Source organism: Zasmidium cellare (assembly GCF_010093935.1).
Source record: "Zasmidium cellare ATCC 36951 unplaced genomic scaffold M409scaffold_73, whole genome shotgun sequence".
NCBI lineage: Eukaryota > Fungi > Ascomycota > Dothideomycetes > Mycosphaerellales > Mycosphaerellaceae > Zasmidium > Zasmidium cellare.
Window position 1 is genome coordinate 60,492 of NW_022987017.1, and position 23,940 is coordinate 84,431.

The following is a 23,940-nucleotide window of genomic DNA, read 5'->3' on the forward strand; positions in this document are numbered from 1 at the left end:
ACAACTAGCTAGCCCCAGCAACAATGGACGAAAAAGACGACATCCAAGCCGACAAGGCTCCCTTCCCCTCCGCCAACGACCACGACCACGACCACGGCCACGATACCATCTTCAACCATGACGACCCCGAAACAAACCCACCACCACCGCAACTCTCCCAATCCATCTCCATAGCCGCCTCCCTCCAAACCCAACCCAAACGCCAACTCGCCATCATGATCTTCGTCAACCTCGCCCAACTAATCCAAATGTACCCCTACGGCTCCGGCATCTCCTCCGCCGTCTCCATCGCCACCTCCCTCTACTACAACGTCCAAACCTCCACGCAGATCATCCCGCCCGAGGCGGAGGCCCAGATCACCCACGACGCCGCCTGGATCGCCGCCGCATACCCGCTCACGCAAGGAACGTTTGTCCTCATGGGCGGGCGGTTGGGCGAGGTGTACGGACATAAAACGGTTTTGATGGGCGCGTGCGCGTGGTGGTTGGTCTGGAATCTCGTCGCGGGGTTCGCGCCGGGTGTGATTACGCTGTGCGTCTTTAGAGGCCTTTCGGGGATTGGAGGCGGGCTTATCACGCCGAATGCGGTGGCTTTGCTGGGGGTGACGTTTCCGCCGGGCAGGAAGAGGAATCTCGCTATGGGGTTGTTTGGGGCGATGGCGCCCGTGGGCGCGGCGGGCGCGAGTGTCGTGGCGCCGTTGTTGGTTCAGTTGACGGAGTGGAAGTGGGCGTTTTTTCTGATTGTGATTGTTGGGGTGGTGGTTTTCTCTTTGATGGTGGTGAGCTTGCCGTGGGATCGGCCTGTTGATGGGGGTGGGAAGATTGATTGGGTTGGGGCGTATTTGGGGGTGGGAGGGTTGATTTTGTTCAATTTTGTGTGGAAGTGAGTGTGAAGCATCCTTCCCCTTTTCCAAAGCCTGATCGATTCGAACTAACACAACCAAAAGCCAAGCCCCCGGAGTCGGCTGGACAGAACCCTACATCTACATCCTCCTCATCGTCTCCCTCCTGCACCTCGCCGCCTTCCTCCTCTGGGAAGCCAAATTCGCCCCCTCCCCCATCCTCCCCTTCTCCATCTGGAAAGCGCCCTCCTTCAAACTCATGCTCCTCATCGTCTTCTTCTCCTTCATGTCCATGGGCATCTTCCTGTGGTACTTCTCGCTGATCGGCCTCAACATCCGGCACTACTCCATCATCGAGAACGGCGCCAACTACCAGCCCCTCACCGTCCTCGGCACCGCCGCCGCCTTCCTGTCCGCCTGGCTCATCCCGCGCCTCCCCGCGCAGTACATCATCGCCATCGGCAACGTCGCCCTCATCATCTGCAACGTCCTGCTGGCCACCACCCCGCGGCATCAGACGTACTGGGCGATGATGTTCCCCGCCATCATCTGCGCGGCGTTCACGGTCGATTTCATCTTCGCGGCCTCGCAGATCATCGCGTCCGGCAGCGTGGGCAAGAAACATCAGGGCGTCGCGGGGTCGCTGATCGGCACGTTGTTGAGTTATGGACTCAGTACGGGGCTGGGATTCGCGGGCACGGTGGAGTCTTATACGAATGATGGGGGGAGGGATTTGTTGGGTGGGTATCGACATGCGCTGTATCTGGCTATTGGGATGGCGGGCTTTGGACTTGTGAGTAGTTTGCTGTTTTTGAGGATGCCGAAGAATACGAAGGAGGGGTGGGATGAGAAGGGGGATGAGACTGGAGGTGTGGTCTAGGCGAGACGTTTCGGAATGTAGAATTTTGAAAAAACGAGGTTTTTAGCGATCAGTCGAGTCAAAATGTGGTCATGATCGAATTACTCTGAATTTCATATGACAGCACGAGTTTGAAATTGCTCGTGGCGGTGCCAGAGGGATACGAAAGACTAGAGACAACTCCACTCACACTCACACTCTCCTCTACCTTCATCACCGATTCCACTTCCTCGGATCCGGTCCCATCACCAAATCTTTCTCCTTCATAACCTTCCCCTTGCCCTTCTCCTCACCCAACATACTCCTCCTCAGCCCAGCTTTCTCCATCATACTGCTGAAAGTCGTCATAGCAGTGTTCCTCCAAGCGGAGTCTCTATCACCCGCCATGCCTGGAGGAAGCAGACCGTCCAACTTCTTTCGCTCTCTTTCGTGCTGATCTGTGGTGGGATAGTTGCTGGGCGTATAGGGGCTTTGAAGAGTAGCGCCGACGTTGGCGACTTGACTGTTGCGGCCGGGACGAGTGGGCGTGTAGTCGTCCTGGGTTGGCTGTTCATCAATGGGGGTCGAATCGTCAGAGCTGGATGTTGTCTGCCAGGTACTCGCCGATGGCAGAGGCTGCGACGGTCGTTGATAAGTCGCCGAGGGTAGAGTTCTTGGATGTGGATTTCTCGAAACGTCAGGCGTATCCATCAAGACTTTGATGGTCTCGGCACTTCCAGTTCTACTCAGATCAGCTCGCTGTCTTCGACCTGAGTTGCTGCGAGTTGTAGCGTCCGTCATTTGGCGTCGAAGAGAGTGCATGCTTCGTTGCTTCCGGAGAGCTCGTACTGGGCTGATCTGGAAGTGCAATGTCCCTCGTTTGAGGTGCGCCGGGACTGGCGATTGCGTTGGAACTGGTGTCGATACCTGATTCATGAATGGTGAATGAGAAAGCCAGACTTTACTTCTGGATGCGGCTTCCTGAGCTTGGCTGGCTGGAGTGATAGGCGCCTTTGCTGGAGATTGAATGTGCACAGCGTAGCCTTGAAGACCACCATACATGCCGGTTTCCTCCTCTCGAGGCGGTGATGAATGGTAGAAGTCGGTGCGATGGCCCAAGCTGGTATCAACTGTCGGCTCAGAGATCGATCTTCCATGTACGGTGGGCCGCCGGTAAACATCTGGTCCCAAATCTGTCAACGTATCGCGACCGGTGGAGAAATGCTTCTCATCGATGTAAGATCTGGAGTTGCAACGTTTTCGTCGAAGAAGCCACAGAACCAAAGCTGCCGCTAGTATGGCGCCAAGTGCGATACCAGGTACGAAGCCAGCAGCAAAGGATTTGCCTGAGAATGAATCCGAGTCGTGGGTGTTCTCCACGGCGCCTCCAAGTGGAATGGGAGTGATTGTGGTTCCACCAGATGTGGAAGTCGTGGTACTGAGTGGCGAGCTCGTACTCGTCGGTAGAAGGCTGCTCGATGCCGAGGGCGATGAGGAAGAACTCGCGGCGGCCTCCGCTTTGCTCTGAGCCAGGCAAACGCTGCCTTGACACTTGTATCCCATCGGACAGCAAGCATTGCCGCAAGTCTCTAGCTCAACCGTAGGATCTGAATGTAGTTGACTGTCTGGCTGTGCAGTTGCGTTTTGCATTCCCTGATCGCATTGTACAGTGTTGATCGCAGCGCAGTCCTGACCAGCAGGACAACACAGCGCGGCTGTGATGGAGGATGTTGTATTAAGTAGTAGGCATTGTGTATCGCTTGCACAACAGAAATCCGAAGGAAAGCTGTTGCCGCACGGGTTGAGGTTCGTTTTCCCTCCGCATGTTGATTCTTGCCGTTTGGCGAAAGGTGTGAAATCTTCGGGTATCCACAACGAAGCGTCTCGCTGTAGTTCCTCGGGGATCCAGAGAGCGTTCGAAGAAAGGACTTGTACGAGACAGAGTGTAATTAGAGAGTTAGAGAACATGATGAAAATGCTTGCGCTGGAGAAAAGGCGCGGGTATCTCAAAGGAAAGGAACGGTGCAAGAAGACCAGGCCGCTCAACGGCCGCTCGAGGAAATGGGTGAGTATTAGAGAAGAAAGACAAGGAAACAACAGAGAGAGAGATGTCTCTACGCGCAAGACAATGTTACCGTGTGGTCGACGTGAAGTGGAGTGACATTGTCGAGGAGTGGGACCGGCGCGAGTAGATGAATGGCGACGGCGAGCAGCATTGACCGTAGCACCAGCGGTAGAGGCAGCGGAGTGTCTGGGTGGGAGAGAGTCAACAAGAGCAGCCGGTCTGGAATATCTGAAACGTCTTGCCGCCCGTGTGAGGTGCAGTGAACGAGGTGAGGTTGGTTGGCTGGCGTTGTGCTTGGAGCACTGTGGCCAAAGATCGCGAGTTGCGGGTCAGAAGTCTCGTCCCGAACAATGTCCGGGCGTCGATGAACTTCATGTCGCGGCCGGGCATGCGACAGCGCTTTCACGCACCCCCAACCATGATCACAAGACGCTTATTACGGCCCGCCGGCCAGATCGCCTCGTCACAATGGACCTGCTCAGCATGTGTACGGTCTGCCGACCATCAATGCCAATGCCCTCACTGACATTCTCCCCAGCGCGCGAGAGCCCCCCTCCTCCAAACCGTCCAACGATCCCAAACCCGTCCCATATCCTCACAGTACGAACCCGTAACTCACGGCGTACCGATACTACATCACGATAAATTCTTCGCGGAGAAGGGTATCCCTGGGCTATTTTCACCAAAAGGATACGATGTCGCCTGGACGCAATACCAGGAAGTGCTCCTCTCCAAACTCCGCGAACTTACAAGTGGTACCCCAGACGCCCACGCCGAGGTGAAAGATCTCGTCATCAGATACGCCCGCGATCCCATGAACGCCTCGCTGTTCAACCACGCCTCTGCCGCCTTCAACAACCATTTCTTCTTCCAGACGCTCTCCACCCACCCCGTGCTGTTGGAAAAGCAGCCCCAGCTTCAGGACTCCCTCATCAACACATTCGGCAGCATCGAGACTTTGCGGGCAACCATGCTGGACACTGCCGCCGCCATGTTCGGCCCAGGCTATGTCTGGCTCGTATGGGCGCGACAAGTCGACAAGGCACCGATGAGGGCCCGCAACGGCGCCTGGCGCATTCTCACGACGTACCTCTCCGGCACACCCTTTCCCGAGGCTGGTTACCGCCAGCAAGGCGTTGATATGAACAATCAGAACCCCAACTCATACCAAGGCTACCTCGCCCAGCAATCCCAGTTACCGAACAACACCGCAGGGGCCTTTGGCGCACACTCGGGCATCGGGAGGAAAGAGGCGACCATTCCTCCGGGAGGTGTCAGTCTCGCTCCGGTGCTCTGCGTGAGCACGTGGGAACATACGTGGATGGCCGACTTTGGCATCGCGGGCAAGAGGAAGTATCTGAACCAATGGTGGGACGTGGTGGATTGGAACGCAGTCGCAAATTTTGCACCAACAGAGGCCACAGCTTCGCATATGTTCCAGCTGAGATCGTAAGAGAAAGGTTGATGCACATAGCGCGAGGAAGAAGCAGACGCTCGTGGAGGAGGAGCTCGCGCCAATGGGGATGAACACTGAGGAGGAAAATTATTGTAACATTGTCATGGATACAGACGAGACCGACCTGGTGATTGGCCAAGTCGTGCCACAGTCAATCGGTGGAGGCAGTGTACATGCAAAAGGCGGCATACGCAAGCGTGGGAGATGAGCATGGGACACGTGCGGACAGGCTACTTGTGTGCTTCGACGGCGACGCCATGGAGCCGTCTGGTTATCAAAAGTGTATATTATATTGCATGCGAGCGGACTTCAAGGCTAGTCGCCCGCGTACGAAAAAAAGATCCTCGATCACGATGACCAGCCCAAGAGCACCATCTCCACGCATAAGCTGGCCTAGAGACGACATCTCAAGCGTAGAATCAGTCGTAGTAAAGGCGTCTCGCCAAGCTCATCTCTTCGCCATCTTTGAAAGCACGGTTGGCACAAGAGCAAGATTCATCATCTCTCATTGACAGCAGTAGTACTCATACGCGCAGCATATCCGCGCTCATCTGTCTTTCTCACTCCCAGCACACACACACCGCAGCGTTGATCAATTTGATAATCGTACACCATTTCTCTCCTCGCGCGAAAAGCCATATGCCATCCAGGCACACATATCACCATCCACACACACCTCTCTGATTCCAAGACTCCTTCAAAACTCCTCTTATTCTTTAAAGCTAGCAGATCCCCGACCCATCACCATCACCGTCTCATACATTTGCAAAGCCACCTGCAGCCGACGAAAGAGGAGACATTCAAAAAGTGTGCTTCTCATCCTTTGGGTATTGTAGCGAGCGTTGCGTTTGGTCGTCGTTTCAAGTCGTTAGAAAAGAGAAATTCCAATGCCGGTGCAGCCCACGTTTTTCTTTTCCGTGCTCTCCGGATCACTTTTCAATGTTACCATACAATTCCGCTCCTCCAAAAAACGTGCATCGACATTTCCGCGCAGACTCCCCGGCCGACCAAGAGCGTTGTCGTAAGAACAAGTCAAAAACTGCTCGTCGTTGCTATCGTCACATCGGTTTCTTTCGTGTCGTTACCAAGATTGAGGGTAGGCAGTACAAGTCGTTGAGTCCAAAGGCGGTTCGTAATGGTAGAGCGTGAAGCCAGTCCTGTAACAGTGATGTGCGCACGTCTAGTCCATGTAGAAATCGCCCTTTAGGATTCTCTCCTGGAAGTGATCAGGCCGAACTTGCTCCTTAGGCTTTGGCATCTCACGAGCTGGAGGCTCCATAATGGCGACACTCTGCGCGCGGCCATGGGCGGAACGTGGAGAGCTGGAGAGACCACCGCCGCCTGCGATGGAGGTACGCTCGGCGCGAGTACGGAAGTTGTCAGACCAGTTAAATCCTTCAGCAGTACCTACAAATCAAGAAAGTCAGCACGTTTTACCAACATGACAGAGCGACGCATGATGGTGTGTAATGGGTATCATGGACAGGGCAGCGAAGACAAACCTCGACCCTTGGCATCTCGGGCAGAGATTGTCCCGTTGGGCTGTTTCTGAGAAGTGGTGGTGCCGTTGGAAGAAGGTGCAGATGTACCATTAGTACCGCTCTGCTGTCCTGGAGGTGTGTTGCCTCCTCCATTCGTCCTCACATCCCTCAATGCCTTTGCCCCGAAGCTCATTCGTCGACCGAAGGGTGTCTGTGGTGTTGGGCCAGACGCAGGTTCGTCTTCGATGGCGGATTCGTCGATGCTGTCGTTGCTGCCAGCCGTGCCGTAGCTGTCGCGCCGAGCGTTGTACGAGCCGAACGGTGAGCTCTGGTTGGGAGAGCCGGACAGGCCGAGCGTAGTCAAGGAGAGGCGGCGTCGTTGGGCTTGAGCAGCAGCGCTGGTGATGGGTCCTTGGTATGACTGGCCTTGCTGTTGTCCACTGCCGCTATTGCCCTCGTTCACGCTCGTGGAACGAGACATGGAGCCACGCTGTCCGCCAAACAAATTGGCGAACGTCTCGCCAGCAAAGGACGAGCGTCGGGTTCGGTTTGGTGGTGGAGAGGAAGGAGTGTTCTCGTCGGACATTGCGGAGGTAATGTGTATCAGAGTATCAGGGGTAGGCGGTGTACGGGGACCGAATGGCGGCTAAGTGAATGTACGAAGAGGATGGATTGGACTGATCTGGCACAAAGGCCAACAACAGTCCAGAGGGTGTGCTCCAGACGCAGTGTAGCTCGCTCTTCTGACCTCACACTGGAGCTGGTCGGGAGGGAGGGATGAGTGTTTCGTAAGCTCGAAGGGGACCTCTCGCGGGTCGTCAGGATACAGCTACGTCACAGATATCTGGCTGTGCGAGGGTGGGCGATAAGGGCGAGGCGGTTGCTTTGGTTATGTCTCTGGTTTGAATGGTGTAGGCGGGGAGTGTTCGATTGCGGTGGGCGAGTCTGGTGGTTTGGCGATGTTTGTGGGAGGTGGAAGGAAGAGGTCAAGCCTTCCACACGCACCTCCAAACGTGCTCTTGACCCGCGATCTTGCCTTTCTTTGACCTAGCGATTGCGGGGAAGGAGTGACAGGGATCATGCCGCACGGCGTGTCCTCGGACCCAATCAGAAGCCCGACCGCTTTGTACGAGTCTAGACTGCTCTTCCTCAAAGCACTCACCTATCTTCCCTCTCACCGCTCAAAACACAGCCAACACCGAACCGATAACAACAAGTCTATTCCCATTCGAAAACCCTCCCCACAGTCCCCCAAAAACGCCTATCTCCCCCCCAATCGACACTTCCCCAGACGTACCAAGCCGAGCAGCAAAGCTTCCACTCGCAGGAGCTTACCTAGCTGTGGCCTGATTGATCGAGCTACGTATCAGCGCCAGAAGATTGCGATACGTACCTGGCCCAATACTGCACCAGTGCACAAGACCGCTCTCGTGATGTGTTCGTCGTATGCAGGGACATGCGGGTGTGGTCCCGCCGCGAGCCGCACGAGTTGACTTCACTTCGTACGAGACTACAAGTACGAAGAGCGACAGTGACATCCGGACGTCACGGTGATGCTGAGATCTATCTGATGGGATGGTAACTTCTCTGCACGCAGCATGGGAGATATGATCTATGGTCTAGTTCCTCACTCCCTCTTCATGGCCTTGCCGTGAACGTTCCTTTCCTGGATGACCAATTAGGCTACGCATGCTTGGAACCGATGGCATTGCTCTACGACAGTTTCTCTTGGGCACCGGGCTATGGCTTCGTTGTCTCAACAAAGCTGACAACATAAACATGCATCAAAGCGTTTTGTCTGGAGTAATCCCATCTTGGAACAAAAAGATACGACAAAGAAGAGACGCTTCAAAAGCCCATTGTTGCTATGTGTTATCGGTCTACAACACGCTCAAGCCTCTTAGTCTTCTTCCTGCAATCCTTAACCATCATATCAGCGCGATAACACAACATCAGAAATCTCTACACCACAAGAGACCACCAAACAACAACACAGCACCGCAACCCAAAACAAAACGAAATGCTCCCCTCACGCGAAACCTACCTCTCAACCGGACTGGTCCCACTCCCCACCCCACCTCAAGACACCCTCCCACCGACCCCATCTCCCTCAACCCCTGCAACCACATCTTCTGCCAAACCTGCATAACCCAATGGCTCACCCTCCCCCACCGCAACACCTGCCCAACCTGCCGCAAGATCCTCTTCCACCTCTCCTCCCCCCTCCCCAAACCCATCCAAAGCGACCGCCTCGTCCTCATGAGCCAAGCCATGGCCCACGCTGGCCTGCTGGGAGGCAACTACCTCCGCTTCAACGATGAGATACACATTAACATCTCTGAACTGTATCGCGCGGCTGCGCAGGCGAATCTGTGGCTGGGTGAGGAGTATCGTCAAGGTGCGGCGGGTCCGGCGGTTGTGGAGAGGGCGAGGTTGGGCGTGCAGGTTGTTGCGATGGGGAATCTTCTCAGGGGTTTCGCGAGGGCGAGTGGGAGGGGGTATACGGAGGAAGAGGTGAGGATGTGGAAGGTTATTGTGAAGGGCTTATTTGAGGTGATTAAGAGGTGGGACGGGAGGACGATGGATGCGATGGTCTTTCCTGCTTTGATGAGGGAGGAGATGAGAGATTTGGGAAGAAGAGGGTTGATAGGTGAGTCGTTCTTTGAAGGCGATGTGCAGCCGAACAGTCTGCGGGCGGACTTGGACATGCTGCTGCAGTATCTTGCTGTCAAGACGGTAGAGGCATACACTGCGAGAGAAGCCCTGAGGACGACTACTCGACCAGAGCCATCAGTCTTGCACACGGTGAGTTCATGGATCAAGAATTTGAGACGCTGAGTATGAGAAAGTAAGTGAGTTTGAAATGTTTCTTTTCGATTCCATATCGCACAATACAGTGCTTGAAAGTCAGCCCTGATGTCTTCCCTTCTCTATCATGAGTTCTTCATAGTCGCATGTAACATGAGCCTTCACCTGCTTGATGCAGTCCAGCTCCGCCAGTACCGCCCAGCTCGCTCGCTTAGAGCTTCTCGAGGATAGCGTCCACTACAACAACCCACACGTCAGCACACATCGCCCAAGCAAGGAGCCGCGCACCCGGAATGTCCGACCGGCACACCGAAAGAGCAAGAAGAAACTCACCACCAGACACAGTAACAGCCTGCAACTCCGTCTCAACCTCCGCATAAGCAATCTTGCCATGGTCGACGATCGCAGCCCAACGACCGTTGCGGTCGCCCGGCGCCGTCCAGCCGATCTTGGCGGCCAGCTTGGTCTCGAGGTCGGACATGAAGAGCACGAAGGTGTTGTCGTCGTCGCTGCCGGCGACGTTGACTTTCTGCCAGCCGGACATGACGTAGGCGTCGTTGGGGGCGATGATGATGAGGTTGTTGACGCCCTTGGCTTCTGTTGTGGAGGGGGTTAGTTGGTGATTGGTGATGGGTGTGGGTGAGGGTTGGGGGAGGGAGGTGTACTCAGCTCGGAGATCTTCTCGATGAAGCGTGGGACGTGGTTGCCAGAGCAGGTTGGGGTGAAAACGCCTGGGTGAGTGTCAGTACGAGAAGTACTTGAAGTTGACGTTGATGATGTGGTCCTTTACCTGGAACGGAAACGAGCACGACCTTCTTGTTCTGGAACTCCTTGGAGGCATCGTAGGTGACGGGGATACCGCAGACCCTGGAGATGGCATGGTCAGTATCGAGTGATGCAGATGCAGCAAGTGAAGTTGTGGCGACTTACTTGGTGTCAGCGTTGGTCCATGGGATGTACTTGAACTTGACTGCAGCGCAATGTCAGTTCATGTTCTTTGTAGTGGTGACGGCTCAAACACACCGCCCTCTGGGAAGGTCTCGCCGGCCTTGAGTCCTGCCTGTCCAGTCATGATGTCGGTGTCGGTGTTGATTTGGAGTGTGTTGTGTGAAGTATTGTGTGTTGTGCAGTTCAAAGTATGATCGAGCTGTTTTAATCCTGCAACGTTTGCTACAAGAAAGTGAAGCTGTCGTTTGTCTGCAGTCGCAGTTGCCTCTAGAAACACGTCGAAAACACCTCGCACCTATCGCTTCTTATCGCCATCCATATCAGAAACCGTCCACCAAAGTCGTAAGACATGACGCCAGCAAGGAAGGAACGCCCGACAAATCGCCATCGCTAACCACCCCAAAACGCAAAGATCCACACCCGCAAACCACGTGCTATCGCGCATCTGCCATACGTTTGCAGTGAAACTTTTGGACCACCCTTGCTTCGACCTGCGGTATTGGATCATCTGATTGTGTAATGCGAGGCCGCCTCGCTGGGGGATTGCTGCTTTGGGATGCGTTCTAGCGGTATTACCGCGGAGAAAAAAAGCGTGCCCACCCTGTAGACTCTAGATATCTGCGAGCCTGACGCCTAAGGCCTTGAAATATAATAAATATACTTTATATTAGTATTTCTAATAATATATATATATTTAGAGTTATAAGATTAAAAGTAAATATAATCCTAGAAAATTACTAGCTATTAATTTATTAGTAAGTTAATTACTATATTTAGTAAGAATCTCTAATATGCTTTAGTCGTTCTAGAATGTTTTAGACGGAAACGTCTAAGGAGTAAAAACGCTTTATATTAGGCGTGCTAGTAAAAAAGTACGACTAATATTAGAAGCGTATAGATTATTTATAAGGGTAGTATATAATATTAACGAGGGATTAAGAGATCTAGATAAGGAATTATAGTAAGTTATAACTTCTATAGTATCGTATATACGATTCTAGTTATACTTCGTACGTGTTTCCTATATCGAGGTAGTATCGCGATTATCTTGCGGTTAGAAGTAACTATCTAGCTAAAGCGGTCGACTTGTACTCTATCTAAGTCTACTAAGCCTAATTGTCTCTACTACTACGCTATAAGACTACTACGCTAAAAGACTACTAATATATCTCGAGTAGGATATCGGGTTTATATATTAGACGCGAAACACTCGTATCTCGACCTTAAGTTAAAGGCGTAGAAGAAGAGGAAGAGGCTTTACTACCCCTACTTAACGTCTTCGCCTAGATCGAGAACTCCCCCTCCTATTCCTAATCCCGCTCTCCTTCGATAATACTTATACTAGCCGCCCTCCTATCTTTTCTCTACTAAGCTCTAAAGATAGAAATAGGCGTTACAGTTAGTACTGTCTTTTTAGGAGGTGCCGTAAGAGGAGTTCTTATAGCATACTAATAATACATTTATATAAGCGCGATATTATAGCTTACTAGGATAGGCTATATAGAGGTATTATTCAACAGCTCAAGTTTAGTTACCGCACCGCCTAGCTTGAATTAGCATCGTAATAGCAAGTCTCAGTGCTTTTAAGATACTCCCCCCTTATAGTTGCCGTTAAGTGTATTCTCTCTAACTTCTTGCATAGAGTTACTAATCTCTAGCAGATAATCACGACACCGATTAGCAGTCGAACGGCTGTTACTAAGAGCCTGTAACCTCTATTCTGTATCTCGAGGCATCTTGTCACCCTTAGATCGCTAGTGAGGAAACGCGCATTTAACTTGGTTAAACGATATTGTGCTAAGATTTCGTTGGAGGGCTTCAATCCGTATCGATGTTGGCGAAAGCCCTTTCAAGTTCTATTTCCTAAAGTAATCGGCCTCGAGCTCATTTCATCGGGTGATTGTGGCTTCGATTTCACAGCTACGATTCTTTAAGATATGCTATCCAAATCTGAAAAAGTATCGTTTGTTCGCGTTTTTGGCGAGCGGAGTAAATGTTTGCTCACTTTCAGATCCTGCTAGAAGCATGTCTGGCTTTGTTACAATACCCATAGAATAATTGCCATTGCGATCGGCTTCTTTCACTAAGATCATAATCCTCTAATGGACTTTGTGGGTACATAGAGATTGTGCACAAAGAGGACCTGTTGGTGGATAAGCTACGCTTTAGAATGGGTGCGGCAACGGAACCGCATCGGGATATGACGATCGCTTTGGAATTGGAAGAAGGTGGATGAGTTTGGATGATTCGCTCGAAATTAACAAAGACCTTGAGAACAGAATTAGGAAGGCTGTTCATGTTCATTTGAAGGGTGTTGTAAGTTTGGTGATGTTCAATTCAACCTGTACTGCTCAAGTGTTCAGGTTCGCATCCCTTCGCTCTTCAAAAGCCCAATATTCCATGCTTCTGAACTCACATATTATGTTTCTCCTTTCTGATGTTTCACTTTACTCACTGTAGTTTTTGGGCTGTCTTTTCATGTCCAGCAACATCTCGTGCGCAGCTCCAAATGCCGTGCTTAACCCCTTTTCGTCTCAGCTTTGCTGCTTAATGTCTGAGACAACACCTTTGTTCGGAGAATCTAGCCTCTTTGCTGTATTAACGACATTAAGCCTCGCTCTTGCTTCTTCCTCCTTTCATTCTCACTGTACAGTCTTTAGACCGAGCCGTGAGACTGGCCATGAAGACATAAAGAAGCGGGCAGGGCGTCATCGATCACGTTCGGAATACACGCGTCAAAGTGTAACTCGGGTGAAGTACTGTGACCCATGCTGAAACGAACGTTCTCCTAATGATCAATATTGTACATCGCTCTTCAGCCACTACACACCTTCAACTGCCATCGCCCATCGTAATCTTCAGTTTCGCAATATCCTTTCCCAGCGGATCCGCACCATTGTCGCCTATAGAAATAGCCGCTCGAAGCTCTTGATCATTCGTCGCGCGAAGAAATGTGGAGAAGACGTTCTTGTAACTCGCATTATTAATTCGGAAAGCTCGCAGACCGATGGCACTGCTGAGCAATGCGAACAGCAAGCTCAAGCCGTACGGGAGTAGGAGATCTATGCGATCGTACTTATACGTAATAGGGTATGTTGTAGTCGTCACCGGGACTTGCTCGGCGCCCGTCGAAGCGTTTTTGCTGTCACATCTTTATTAGCTGCGGTGGATGCGGCACGTGTCGTATACGCCGGATGACTTACATGAAGAGGTCGTTACTCAGGAGGCTCAATGTGTAGTTTTGGAACAGTTGCTCGAGACCCGACTCGACTTTCTCGCTGTATTCGTCCATGATGGTGATGATGTTCCAGCTGGTAGAGAGGGTAGACGTGATTGAGTAGTGGTTGTAAGATATCGTCCCGACCAGTAATGTGCCAAACACTTTCATCATGCCCGCATAGGCTATGTTCTCTAATTCATCGGCTTTGCTTCCGACGGCTGCAACTGGGTGAAACCATTCCTTCACAGTTATCTGACGGGTCTGATTCGGGTACTGGAACTCGAAGTCTACACCATAGCTGGCATTGTAGAGTAGACACTCCGTAACGTTTACCTGCACTATTTCTGGATTGGTGTATATATTGCTCGCGTCGGGATCTCCATTGGCATGCTTGCGTCTCGTTACATTCCAGTTGCCAGTATTGGTCATGACGTAGATTCGTGCGGCATCGGTATTGGCGTAGTCCACGGTAGCCGGGCTTCGGCTCCTTTCGGAGGTTGACAAGTTGTAGTAATTTCCAGAAGGGGCCACCTGGTAGGCTGCGTATGCGTCTGAGACCCACGAGGCATAGCGCCAGGTGTATCCTGAGTAAGGGTTCGTTCCCAGTGACATGGTGGTGTTGTAGATCACCGAGTCATTTGCGGCAGCACACTTGACTGCGGGACCGTAGAAGTCCAAATGGTATGTTTGGTTGGGCTGCGAGAATGACAAAGAGACCGGTTCGCTGGCAGCTGCAGCTGTGAAGCCCAACTTGTACAGATCAGCTGCCGCGGAAATACTGTAACTATTCGACACTCCTGGTACCGCCGATGATCCTCCTGCCTGTCTCTCTGCATACCAAGAGGTGTTGAAGTTAGGTTGTGGCACTGAGGCATCAGCAACACGAACCTGTGCGCTGGGCGAGACTGATAGCGCGCCTGGCGTGACAATTGCGGCTATCGGGATTGTCCTTGAGCAATATTAGTCTTTGGTCAGTGAAGAATAGAGCAGGAACAGGTCATACCACGCTATTAGAACAAGGAACGCCAGTAACGGATGCCTGAACCAGACCGTGCTCTGCAATAAACCAAAAATATTTCCCAGTGCCCCTGTAAGCGTGTCCACTTCGTCGATTCTGAATGTCTGGCGGTGGAAGCTCTGCCATTGATGTTGCACGAAGGCTATCTCCACGGCGACAGTGAAGGCGAGCTTCGCTACGAAGGCCAGTCCAGTCCCGATGCGCGTTATCCAGGATTGCGAAATGTAGACATCGTCAACAGCCTTGCCGTCTAGATACTCGTTCGTGAAATGGTGTGCAAGAGCAATCAAGAGGCCGACAAGCACCGCGGTCAAGATCGAGACCGGCGCATTCCAGCTTCGCAAACGTGTCTTGTGACTGGAATCTGTTCCCGAATCATTGATGAGTCTGGAGCTCACGTCCAGGCCTGCTTTCGGCTCCAGTCGATCAGGCTGATCCGTCTCCGGGCTCCGCTTCATGATGATGTAGACGGAAAGGACTGGTAGAATCGTGAGTACTACAAGAGTTCACTTTCAAAGTACAAGAATGACTGTCATCGACACTTTGGAATCGCTCAAGGTGCAAGACTTGGCATTGGGGCAAGGGAGGGTACAACTTCTTGGCGAATCCTTCAGCATAGGCGGATAGGGCACAAGCTTTGGCGTCTACGCTACAGCCCTATTCATAGAACCGGTTTCCAACACAGCGCATGCGAAGGTCGCGCACCTCTTGCGCACCTCTTCATGACCTACTGCATCCGCAACGGAATGGTCCTAATTTGCTACCATACAATAAAATGAATCATCAACTCGCACAGCGACCCGTACGATCGCCTCGTTTCCGTGTCGCTAGGAACGAAACGGCCGTCGAGGACCCAGGTTCCTATGACTGCAATCTTACTATCTCGCGCTGAGGAAGACTTGTTGTTGACCGCACAGAGCATCAGCAGTGGATTGCATAGACTGGTCACCGCAAAGAAGAGAAATGGAAAACACGAATGAAAGCGTTGCGAGGGCCTGGGAATCAATGTTGTTTTGCAATAACAAAGCCGATAGATGATCGCAGACAGCTTTTCAACGGCTCACTCCACGAGCAGGCCACATTTCGCGAAGTCACCATGGCTATCACAGGCTTTCCACTTTCGTATTGTGGCAACATGCGAACACTTCAATCCGCTAGCCATTGCAAAGGCACGAAGCTCCAAGGCAGCAAAGCGTCCCACTGTATACCGGGCGACGATAATCGAATCGACTTCTCCAACTCGACACACTCGGCCGACTTCTCGTACTGATCAGACTGCTTGTACCAAAGCTGAAGCACATGCAGTGGGAATCGCACAGCAGCCGCCCTTGAAATATTTCCGCTGGTGGCACCAAGAACATATTCAAGGCTTTCAAAGAGCTGATCGGCGTACTGGGTCGCAAATCCTTTGGACATTTCCGCAATGCCTGCAGCTTCTGTATCGTCTGGACTTCGGTCCATGCGCGTATCTGCAATGCGCATCACGGCAGATGTGAGAAGTATTTGGCAAATCCAGTACAATGAGTGGAAGTTGAAAGATAGCAGAGATGCGAAATGCAGCACCCCGGATTCTTTGTGCGGCTCATGGGCGCTGGCCGCATAGTACGCCGAAAGCCAGCTGCGGAATCTGTCGTACATCGCGAGTAGGAGCGGCAGCGGTGTGTGAGCCCGTCGAGAATCAAGTTCAGTCGTGCAGAACCAATCCGCCAGTTCCAGAATCTGAGGCAAGCCGACAGCGATGGCTAGCAATGCGTCCGAACCGCCAGACTGAATGTCTTGCATGATCGTCAACCACCGCGACTCTCCAAGCTTGAAAGATTTCCGATTCACCAACGCATGAACAAGCTACCAAGAAGTTAGTTTCCCTGACATTATAAAGACGGCTTGCCGAATATACGAACCCCACATAGTCGTGCAAACTTGAAACACGTTCTGCCAGTGACAGTCTCAAGCAGCGCTGGGCCACAGTGATCGATCCGCCGTACCACTTCCGAGACATGCTGTGTCCATACTTGTGGGCCAGTAGAGGCAGCATGATATATCTGATCGCGCTTTAGCGAGAGAGTAATGACAAATTTGTTGACTTCGTCGTACTGACCTCGGAGGCGAGCACCATCCCGGTGGCTGCGATCATGTCTTCGGGTTTGGCATTCGACCCATCACGCTCCATTTGCCAGAATTTCATCATCAGTTGTAGTCTTTTGAGTGCGTGGAGGACAAGACGTTCCTCTGCTTGCACTGTATCCAATTGTAGCAGGCCCAGGACCTCCATGGCAACCTCCATGGATGGCAGACGAGCCGATGTCCAGAATTCGCTCTGCAGAAGCACACCAGGATGGACATGAACCTCCCGCGGGAGAATGCCATCAATATAGGCGGCTAAAAGCAATCTAGAATAGACTGCTGGGGAATGAACCGAGGCGAGGATCGGCCGAACAGGCAAGAACGGAATTGTATGTGGTGCAGCGACCTCCGCAGGGACGATGATGATTGCTTGATTCTCTCTCTGACGTGACATGATTAACGAAGCGATCTGAGATGATGAAGCAGATTGCTTCGGTTCGGGACTGGGACATTCTGTCTGGAGTGGATTGGCTATGTCAGTCGCCAAGCACTCGTGACCGACGAGTGGCATTATAGATTCCGTGGCGTAAGCTTTGTTGATGATGCTTGATCGATGCATGTCCTTGATGACGGTTAGCAGATGCGCGACGGATGGTAGTAAAATAGCTGCGAAAGACAGCGTTGAGAGTCTCTCCCGCGTTGGTAAGGCTGAAATTGGCCCGCCAAGAAGCTGGACGTTGGCTTAGTCGGTAGCCAAGCCAGGCCGACAAAACGTGGCACTTGGTCCCGGTTCGAACCTGCGTCTGGACCGCTCCGTATTCTGCCACGTCGTATTTGTCATCGCTTGTCCACTGTCAATCTCACCACGTTTGGCACATATTTATCCAGTAGATCGTCTGTCTGCTGTGCTTAGTTACAGGGTCTCAGAAGGTTAATAACGAGCGACGCAGATGAAGATGACTCGCACGCTCAAGCACGAAAGAGGCATATTAAAGAATGGATCCACCGTCTCCTGCTAATCTTCTACTTTGTTCCTCCGCCTTGATCGGCAAACGAAGAGGCACGACCGTCTATGTAAAGTCTCACAAAGTTCATGTGATATGTCTCCATTTCGAACCAACGATACACCCCTCAGTCTTGCGCATGGAGCATAGAGATGGCTCCCACGAAGAGTCGAAGACGACAGGTTGTCAGGTCGTATAAGGGAGCATTGTGTGCAGAACATCGTGTGAGGTTGACTGATCGCCCGATCCCTCCGCCGCAGCGCTGTTAGTAGTCGCTTGTAGCGTGGCGTACCCACTTAATGGGGAGGCCGGGCCCCCGTCGTGTGGCTCGGCAGCACCGCACGGACGAAGTGGTATGCATGGTTCCGGTGGAAACGCCCATTGTACAGCTCTTCGTTATGCTGTCGCGTTCGCATTTAACAGAATGAGAATTGCAACCGCGGGAGGATCATGGCAACTATTTGCGTAGGAAGTACACACGTCCACTGTCCGATACCCTTAGGGCTAGCGGCAGTGCGCAGCCTCTGGATTCCCACGTGCTTATACTGTAAATAGACGTATACGATGCCTCTCTCGCACGCGAGATTTAGCATAGCCGGCATTAAATCCGCACGATGGCCAAGACTGGGGCTATCTCCGGATGGCTCACGACAATTCTTCCCATTGTTACTCACTTTTCCTTCCAGCTGCGCAATTCGGTAGTTGGTGCTGTCTTAACCCTAATACATCTCAACAGCCAGCGATGAGCCAGGTGATCACGGACCAGAAGCCTTTGAGAGATTGGTGGAGTACCGCACTATGCTTTGAGGAAGAATGACGAAACCAAGCTTCGGGAAGCCACTCATATAATGCTACGAACAGTACATGTGCAAAGAAAGGGCATGTCCTCACTTTCAGCACACTTGCAGACTGTAAGCTGATCATGTTGATGCAAACTCGTGTCTTAAGCGCGACCGCGAGAGATAGGCGACTGCATACACCTGGATGCTCGACAGGTATGGCATCACCAGGTTATCAGCGCCCCAATCCAGAAACTTCTTTGGAAACTTGGCGGCACCGACCAGCCCGCGCTGTCCAGTACGCTAAGCGTTGCCTTCTGTGGACTCAAAGTCGGCACAATAGACTGTCCGTAAGACACGGAGGACGGACCTGTCTATTGGGTGGTCACTGTGTTCAGCCTGTCAAACCTATGTTTCCGACAAGGAGGATTCGTACCCTACCAACCACAGCCATGGCTAGTGCACACAGCGCTAGCTAGAACGGAGCGCTTTGCCCTATCGCGAAACTTCGAAGGATTTAGGGCCAATGTGGTCCATGTGAGGATCCCGGACTATCAGGGGTATGTTCTCATATCGATCTGATACACCACATGGCTAGTTTCAGACGAGTGGCCAATCTTACAATGGATCAAGCTACACGAGTCGGTCCGACGGATCAGTCGAGTCCCATGGCAGCAGAAGGCAGTAGATGCTGGCTTCGTGACATGTGGGATCGGAGGAATAGAACCTCACCAAGGAGCTCAAGATCTTTGAGCCAAGTCGTTCGCGCATACTCTTTCCCTGGTATCGACGCGAAGGTAGGCGCCGCAAGGATTCGTGCGCAACGCGGTGGATCTACCAAGAGTCGCTGTGCAACTCTTTCAAGAGGCGGTGCTGGTCTGCGCCATCTTGCAACTCGAGGTGCTCACACTTAAATGTCCTGGTAAGTGCAGTGTCTTCGTCTTCGCACGACTCCACCACATCGCTCGTTCGTACACGTTTCAAACAGCGCAAGAACAACATCTCCACTACGCAGCGTCGATCAGAAAGCGGCGTCTTCCGTGGACTCGCCATGCGGACGGCAGAGATGTCACAGAGGCAATGCCAGCGACCAGATCGCATACAAAAGCCACAGCCTCTCCGTCGATCGACTAGAAAGAGGCATGCTATCGATGACATGAAAGAATCACCATCAGCACCAAAAAAACTACTGAGACATAATGTCACCGAATCGAAGGCTACCATTCCGTCCCACAAACGCGATACCAAGCAAATCGCAGCACCCCAGTTCTTGTCTTTCAAGTCTACCGCGGAACTCCTCATTCACCCAGCACTTGTATCATCGATCTTTTCAACGAAAGAGATTACAGCTCGCCGTTCTTTGACTGTTTGTCGCCTGAGATCTCGACACTCAACACTCACGGTCGAGCCAATGTCATCCAAGGCTTCCGCGACTTGGCGAAAAAGTTGCCAAGCTTACATTGTGAGCTTCAAAACTCTACATGCACCGTTGACCAACGTGCTGGCGATGCAAAGGTGGTGATGACGACGGTCATCGGCTCTTACTATGGGACTACCCGACAAGGGATCAATCTGTTCTCGTGGAAGAGGGAAGGTGATCGATGGAGTTGCGTCAACTACTGGGTGCTGAACGGGATCGAGGAGTTCGATTAGGAGATAGCACTGTCTCAAGTTGTTACATCCGCAGTGAAGTATCATCCCTGGAGTCTAAGCTTACACCTTGCCTCACTCTGAGCTCAGCTTGTCGGGAGCTCGACAAGAGTACCCCCCAGGACATGCGCTCGTCGCCGAGTAGCCACACCACGACCGATGCACCAAACTGATGTCGCTTTTCCGCCTTGTAGACGTGGAGGTGAGATCTCAATACCGTGTGCTATTACTCGCGTCAGGTCTGCGTCTGCTGGCTCGATATCCCAATCCAAGCTCCGACCGTTAATATTGGGGTTTTGTTGCTGAACATACGCACATCATCGAAGATGACCTTGCTCCTTTCTGCTTTGACAATCTCAAGGTCCCCGGGGGCATCTTCCACCCATGCAGGACAGCCTGCATTCTACTCGGGGATTGCGAGCTGTCGGGGTGCTTCTGGAACTTGATCACTTGCCAGCTCTGCTAGCCATGCGGGCCCCAGATCTTCGCGCAAATGGGCGGATGAATGGTCGAGTAGTAGTCCATATCGAGTGTCGCGTCGTCGTTTTGAGGATATAGGACGTTCGAGTAAGCAGTAGGTGCTGATGACATTACAGAATCAAGGGTAAAAGAGTCGAGTATACTGGCGAGGATTTGGCGGTTCGTCTTCGTTTGATTCGCTGTCGGACCGCAGCATGCTGACGAGCCTGGGCAGATGGTATTATTGACAGCCACTGGTCCTTGATCGAAGTAATAGCAGTCGGTAAGATTCGCAGCAAGTGCTACTTGCGAGATCGTGAGTGCGACCATATAATCGACATACATGCTGAGAGTTGATGAGGAAAGAAGGTCCGGAGAGGAAAGCGCGGAGGGGGGTGGGGGGGTTCGCCAGCAACAGTGCGCACGTTGATACACGTGCCGTCCGGCGCAATGCCACATTGGCGGCGCTCAGCGTAGTACTACGAAGGGAAATTTTGCTCGGCCAATAAGGCTTCGAAACTGAGTTTGGATGGTTGAGATCATCCATGCCTCCCCACCCAGAAAATTTGGCCTAGTGAGAGACAGCTGAACTGGCCGCGTTGCTGGGACCCTCGTTGGTGGTTCTGCTAGCGACGCTTGTCCAAAATGCAACACCGCATGCAAGCCTTGGCAGTTGTAAGAAATGGCAGGATTTCTCGAAACAAGATGTTGTTGCTCTAGCCAGGCATGTCTACTTTTGTTTTCATCTATTCAGGGGAGCCTCTCACCTCTGAGAGTGCTGGTTACCACAAGCTTGCCCGGTCTGACGACTTGGCTTTATGGTGTCCTCATTTGCACGTGGGAGACTACGATAGCACAGCCAGCTGTATCACTTCTGCGCTTCTTCCGCCCGAATTGCTCTTGATTGCCGTTTTCATGTACTTCACTTAAAGCTGTACCTCGAGATCGTGATGACCCTCTACCGCACTTTCATAACCAACAACGTTACGAATACAACGAACATGGAATTGCCGACGACATCGTGGCGGACTCAGTAGGGAGTTATGAGGCGACATTCTAAATCTGTAAAGCTGGCGGAAGTTCATCGACGTCGTACACCAATTCCGTACATGTGCCTTTGCAGCCCTACCTAGCTGTGCAGAAGGCTCGAAGGGCTAGTTGGGCTGCAGTGTATTGTTAGCCTGATCGGCTCTACTGCCGACCAAAACCCCTAGCCTAGTGCATACAGTGACGCTTGGCCAGAAGTAACGCCACGCCTTACACTTGTCCGGGATAGGTTCTGAAGCTCCGCACTGAAGAGGCTCTACTTCACTCTTTGTACCTGCGTCTCATTGCCCCTGGGTCTCATGTCCGTCCCGCCACGTGCAAACAGAGTCGAAAAACGAACACGTTCATGAGCGGATATAACGTGGCAAGCGAATTTTTTAGAGGGTACACATTGGGCACTCCTACGCGATGAACAGACAACACGCTACAAAGTGGTCAATATCTGAAGTAGTTTAGCTGTGCCCCTGCAACATATATTTCAGTCCGAGTCAACGGATTCTCGGGTAAGCGTTTCATTTTCGTTCGTTCGTTCTGCACGGGCTCAGCGAGCAACTCCCTTGGCACGACATGTTTCAGAACTTCGTCGTAGTGAGCCATGGAGCTCGTCGCAGGGGCTGGCAACGGTTCAGTATCCTATTTTCTTCTTAGCCACATTTCACTGCTTGACATTTGAGAGACGAGGTAAGGTATCAATTTCATCCTCATTTTCATCCGAAACGAAAAATCGAGTCTGTTCCCAACATAGTATGTCCCGCGCCTCCGAACGATCGAGAGTCGCCCATGTGACGCGAACTAGTAGGTTTGACTTCGCTAACACGAAGGATGGCTCCTTCCTCGCTCAAGACAGCCTCATAAGCGGATTTCATTCGACTTCAGCCCTGGCGAGAAATTCACTGTTCCACATGTCTATCTGCGTGATGCAGTCGTAGCGACCCGATAGTGCTGACGGGTGAAGTCCAACGAGCAATCTTTCCATCACAGCCACCCGAGTGTTCTGGCTGACCCATGCGTCCCTCTGCTAAAGGTATATAAAAACACCTTGGCACGCGTGCAGCGTGACAGTCAATTACTTTCGCCGCTCTCCACGGCCTGACAGTGCATACTCTTCTCACGTCAGTTCGGTTCAATTCACTTTCCGCCCTCAGGCCGCCCAGCATGAAGGGGAGCAACACCGCGCGATGGCACATGCTATTGCTCATCGCGGGTTTATCCATTGGACTCGCTACATCACAAACAGGATCGAGCGCGGATGGTCAAGTCGACAATGATCCCACAATCACGGATCAACCTGACGGATATATTTGGAACTCGGCAAGTATATCGTCCCATCCACCGAGAGCAGTCTGCCTGTCGCGCCGAATTTTCCCATGGAAGCGAAGGGCAGATCCGGCCGCTCAGACGTATTGCAGCGGCAGGCGATATATGATGGGGCGATGGCGCGGTATGTTTCAGTTGCAGAACTATGGAAGTACGGTTCCCGTGTACGATGGAAATGCCTACTCGATCGCGTCATACTAACCCCCCAGTGAGGGTACTTTGAAGTTCTATACAACACAACCACGGCAGTCTACGACCAGCCAGACGGAATATTATGTGACTCAACTTGGAGCTTACGCAATGACACACGCACCAGAGACATTTCGGCAGGGTGCCGCAGCATACCGCAATTCCAGAGAGTGGACACAAAAACAGCGAGACCAATTCATCGTCGATGCCAATGCCGCTGCATTGAGAATGTCCAACGAAGTGGTGTCAGTCAGCCAGACGGAAAGCCGCACAGAAGAAGCCTCACCTACTAGCAACCAAGGCTCATTCAGCTCGGAGACATCGGTGGACCAGCTCGCTTTAGACTCCCAAGGTTCTGCGAAACGGCGTCGAGGTACGGCGTCTCAATAAGTGTTGGTTGGCGGATGCAGTTCTTGCGGCAAGTTGATACTATCGTCGGGGACTTTCTAATTCACCTCGACAGCGACACATTCAGTGCAACGGTGCTAGCTGGATGCCCTGGTAGCACGAGGAAACACTGCCAAGGCTTTCTGGTTGTAACGCACTATTGTAGCGCTGTACTGCAGCCGATACGTGCCACGTCTTCATGCACAGACAAAGCCTGTGCGACCGCTCGGAACGTGGCCCAGCCGCCCCTGCACATGGGCCGTTTGACCCGAAACTGAAATCCTCTGTCAAGCAGGGCATCTTCTCAAATAACGAAGAGCACCTCTATGAATAATCGACACTGCCATCTTCAGGCAAGATTCAAAGAG

General features: G+C 52.2%; 10 protein-coding genes across 10 annotated transcripts; 5 read left to right on the plus strand and 5 right to left on the minus strand.

The window, feature by feature from the left end:
* Positions 1-215: 215 nt before the first annotated feature.
* M409DRAFT_71505 (uncharacterized protein) lies at positions 216-1,722 on the plus strand (the record flags this gene model as incomplete). Its single annotated transcript, XM_033819199.1, has 2 exons — positions 216-883; positions 948-1,722. 2 exons carry the CDS (start codon positions 216-218, stop codon positions 1,720-1,722), a joined length of 1,443 nt encoding a protein of 480 aa, XP_033659603.1.
* A 192-nt stretch (positions 1,723-1,914) lies between these two features.
* M409DRAFT_30810 (uncharacterized protein) lies at positions 1,915-3,330 on the minus strand (the record flags this gene model as incomplete). Its single annotated transcript, XM_033810082.1, has 1 exon — positions 1,915-3,330. One exon carries the CDS (start codon positions 3,328-3,330, stop codon positions 1,915-1,917), a length of 1,416 nt encoding a protein of 471 aa, XP_033659604.1.
* Positions 3,331-4,133: 803 nt separating this feature from the next.
* Positions 4,134-5,198, plus strand: M409DRAFT_71507 (uncharacterized protein; the record flags this gene model as incomplete). The annotated part of the gene is made up of 2 exons (XM_033819200.1): positions 4,134-4,232; positions 4,284-5,198. 2 exons carry the CDS (start codon positions 4,134-4,136, stop codon positions 5,196-5,198), a joined length of 1,014 nt encoding a protein of 337 aa, XP_033659605.1.
* A 1,183-nt stretch (positions 5,199-6,381) lies between these two features.
* M409DRAFT_71508 (uncharacterized protein) lies at positions 6,382-7,268 on the minus strand (the record flags this gene model as incomplete). The annotated part of the gene is made up of 2 exons (XM_033819201.1): positions 6,382-6,608; positions 6,704-7,268. 2 exons carry the CDS (start codon positions 7,266-7,268, stop codon positions 6,382-6,384), a joined length of 792 nt encoding a protein of 263 aa, XP_033659606.1.
* Positions 7,269-8,953: 1,685 nt separating this feature from the next.
* Positions 8,954-9,520, plus strand: M409DRAFT_30813 (uncharacterized protein; the record flags this gene model as incomplete). Its single annotated transcript, XM_033810083.1, has 1 exon — positions 8,954-9,520. The coding sequence occupies one exon, from the start codon at positions 8,954-8,956 to the stop codon at positions 9,518-9,520; it is 567 nt and encodes a 188-aa protein (XP_033659607.1).
* A 181-nt stretch (positions 9,521-9,701) lies between these two features.
* On the minus strand, positions 9,702-10,562 carry M409DRAFT_71509 (uncharacterized protein; the record flags this gene model as incomplete). Its single annotated transcript, XM_033819202.1, has 6 exons — positions 9,702-9,727; positions 9,824-10,087; positions 10,156-10,221; positions 10,281-10,357; positions 10,421-10,460; positions 10,514-10,562. The coding sequence occupies 6 exons, from the start codon at positions 10,560-10,562 to the stop codon at positions 9,702-9,704; spliced, it is 522 nt and encodes a 173-aa protein (XP_033659608.1).
* A 2,708-nt stretch (positions 10,563-13,270) lies between these two features.
* M409DRAFT_61436 (uncharacterized protein) lies at positions 13,271-17,359 on the minus strand (the record flags this gene model as incomplete). The annotated part of the gene is made up of 5 exons (XM_033814761.1): positions 13,271-13,580; positions 13,642-14,607; positions 14,662-15,154; positions 15,885-16,521; positions 16,775-17,359. The coding sequence occupies 5 exons, from the start codon at positions 17,357-17,359 to the stop codon at positions 13,271-13,273; spliced, it is 2,991 nt and encodes a 996-aa protein (XP_033659609.1).
* Positions 17,360-19,113: 1,754 nt separating this feature from the next.
* Positions 19,114-19,437, plus strand: M409DRAFT_61437 (uncharacterized protein; the record flags this gene model as incomplete). Its single annotated transcript, XM_033814762.1, has 1 exon — positions 19,114-19,437. One exon carries the CDS (start codon positions 19,114-19,116, stop codon positions 19,435-19,437), a length of 324 nt encoding a protein of 107 aa, XP_033659610.1.
* Positions 19,438-20,635: 1,198 nt separating this feature from the next.
* On the minus strand, positions 20,636-20,977 carry M409DRAFT_61438 (uncharacterized protein; the record flags this gene model as incomplete). Its single annotated transcript, XM_033814763.1, has 1 exon — positions 20,636-20,977. One exon carries the CDS (start codon positions 20,975-20,977, stop codon positions 20,636-20,638), a length of 342 nt encoding a protein of 113 aa, XP_033659611.1.
* A 1,857-nt stretch (positions 20,978-22,834) lies between these two features.
* Positions 22,835-23,575, plus strand: M409DRAFT_61439 (uncharacterized protein; the record flags this gene model as incomplete). Its single annotated transcript, XM_033814764.1, has 2 exons — positions 22,835-23,160; positions 23,206-23,575. 2 exons carry the CDS (start codon positions 22,835-22,837, stop codon positions 23,573-23,575), a joined length of 696 nt encoding a protein of 231 aa, XP_033659612.1.
* Between the last annotated feature and the right edge of the window lie 365 nt (positions 23,576-23,940).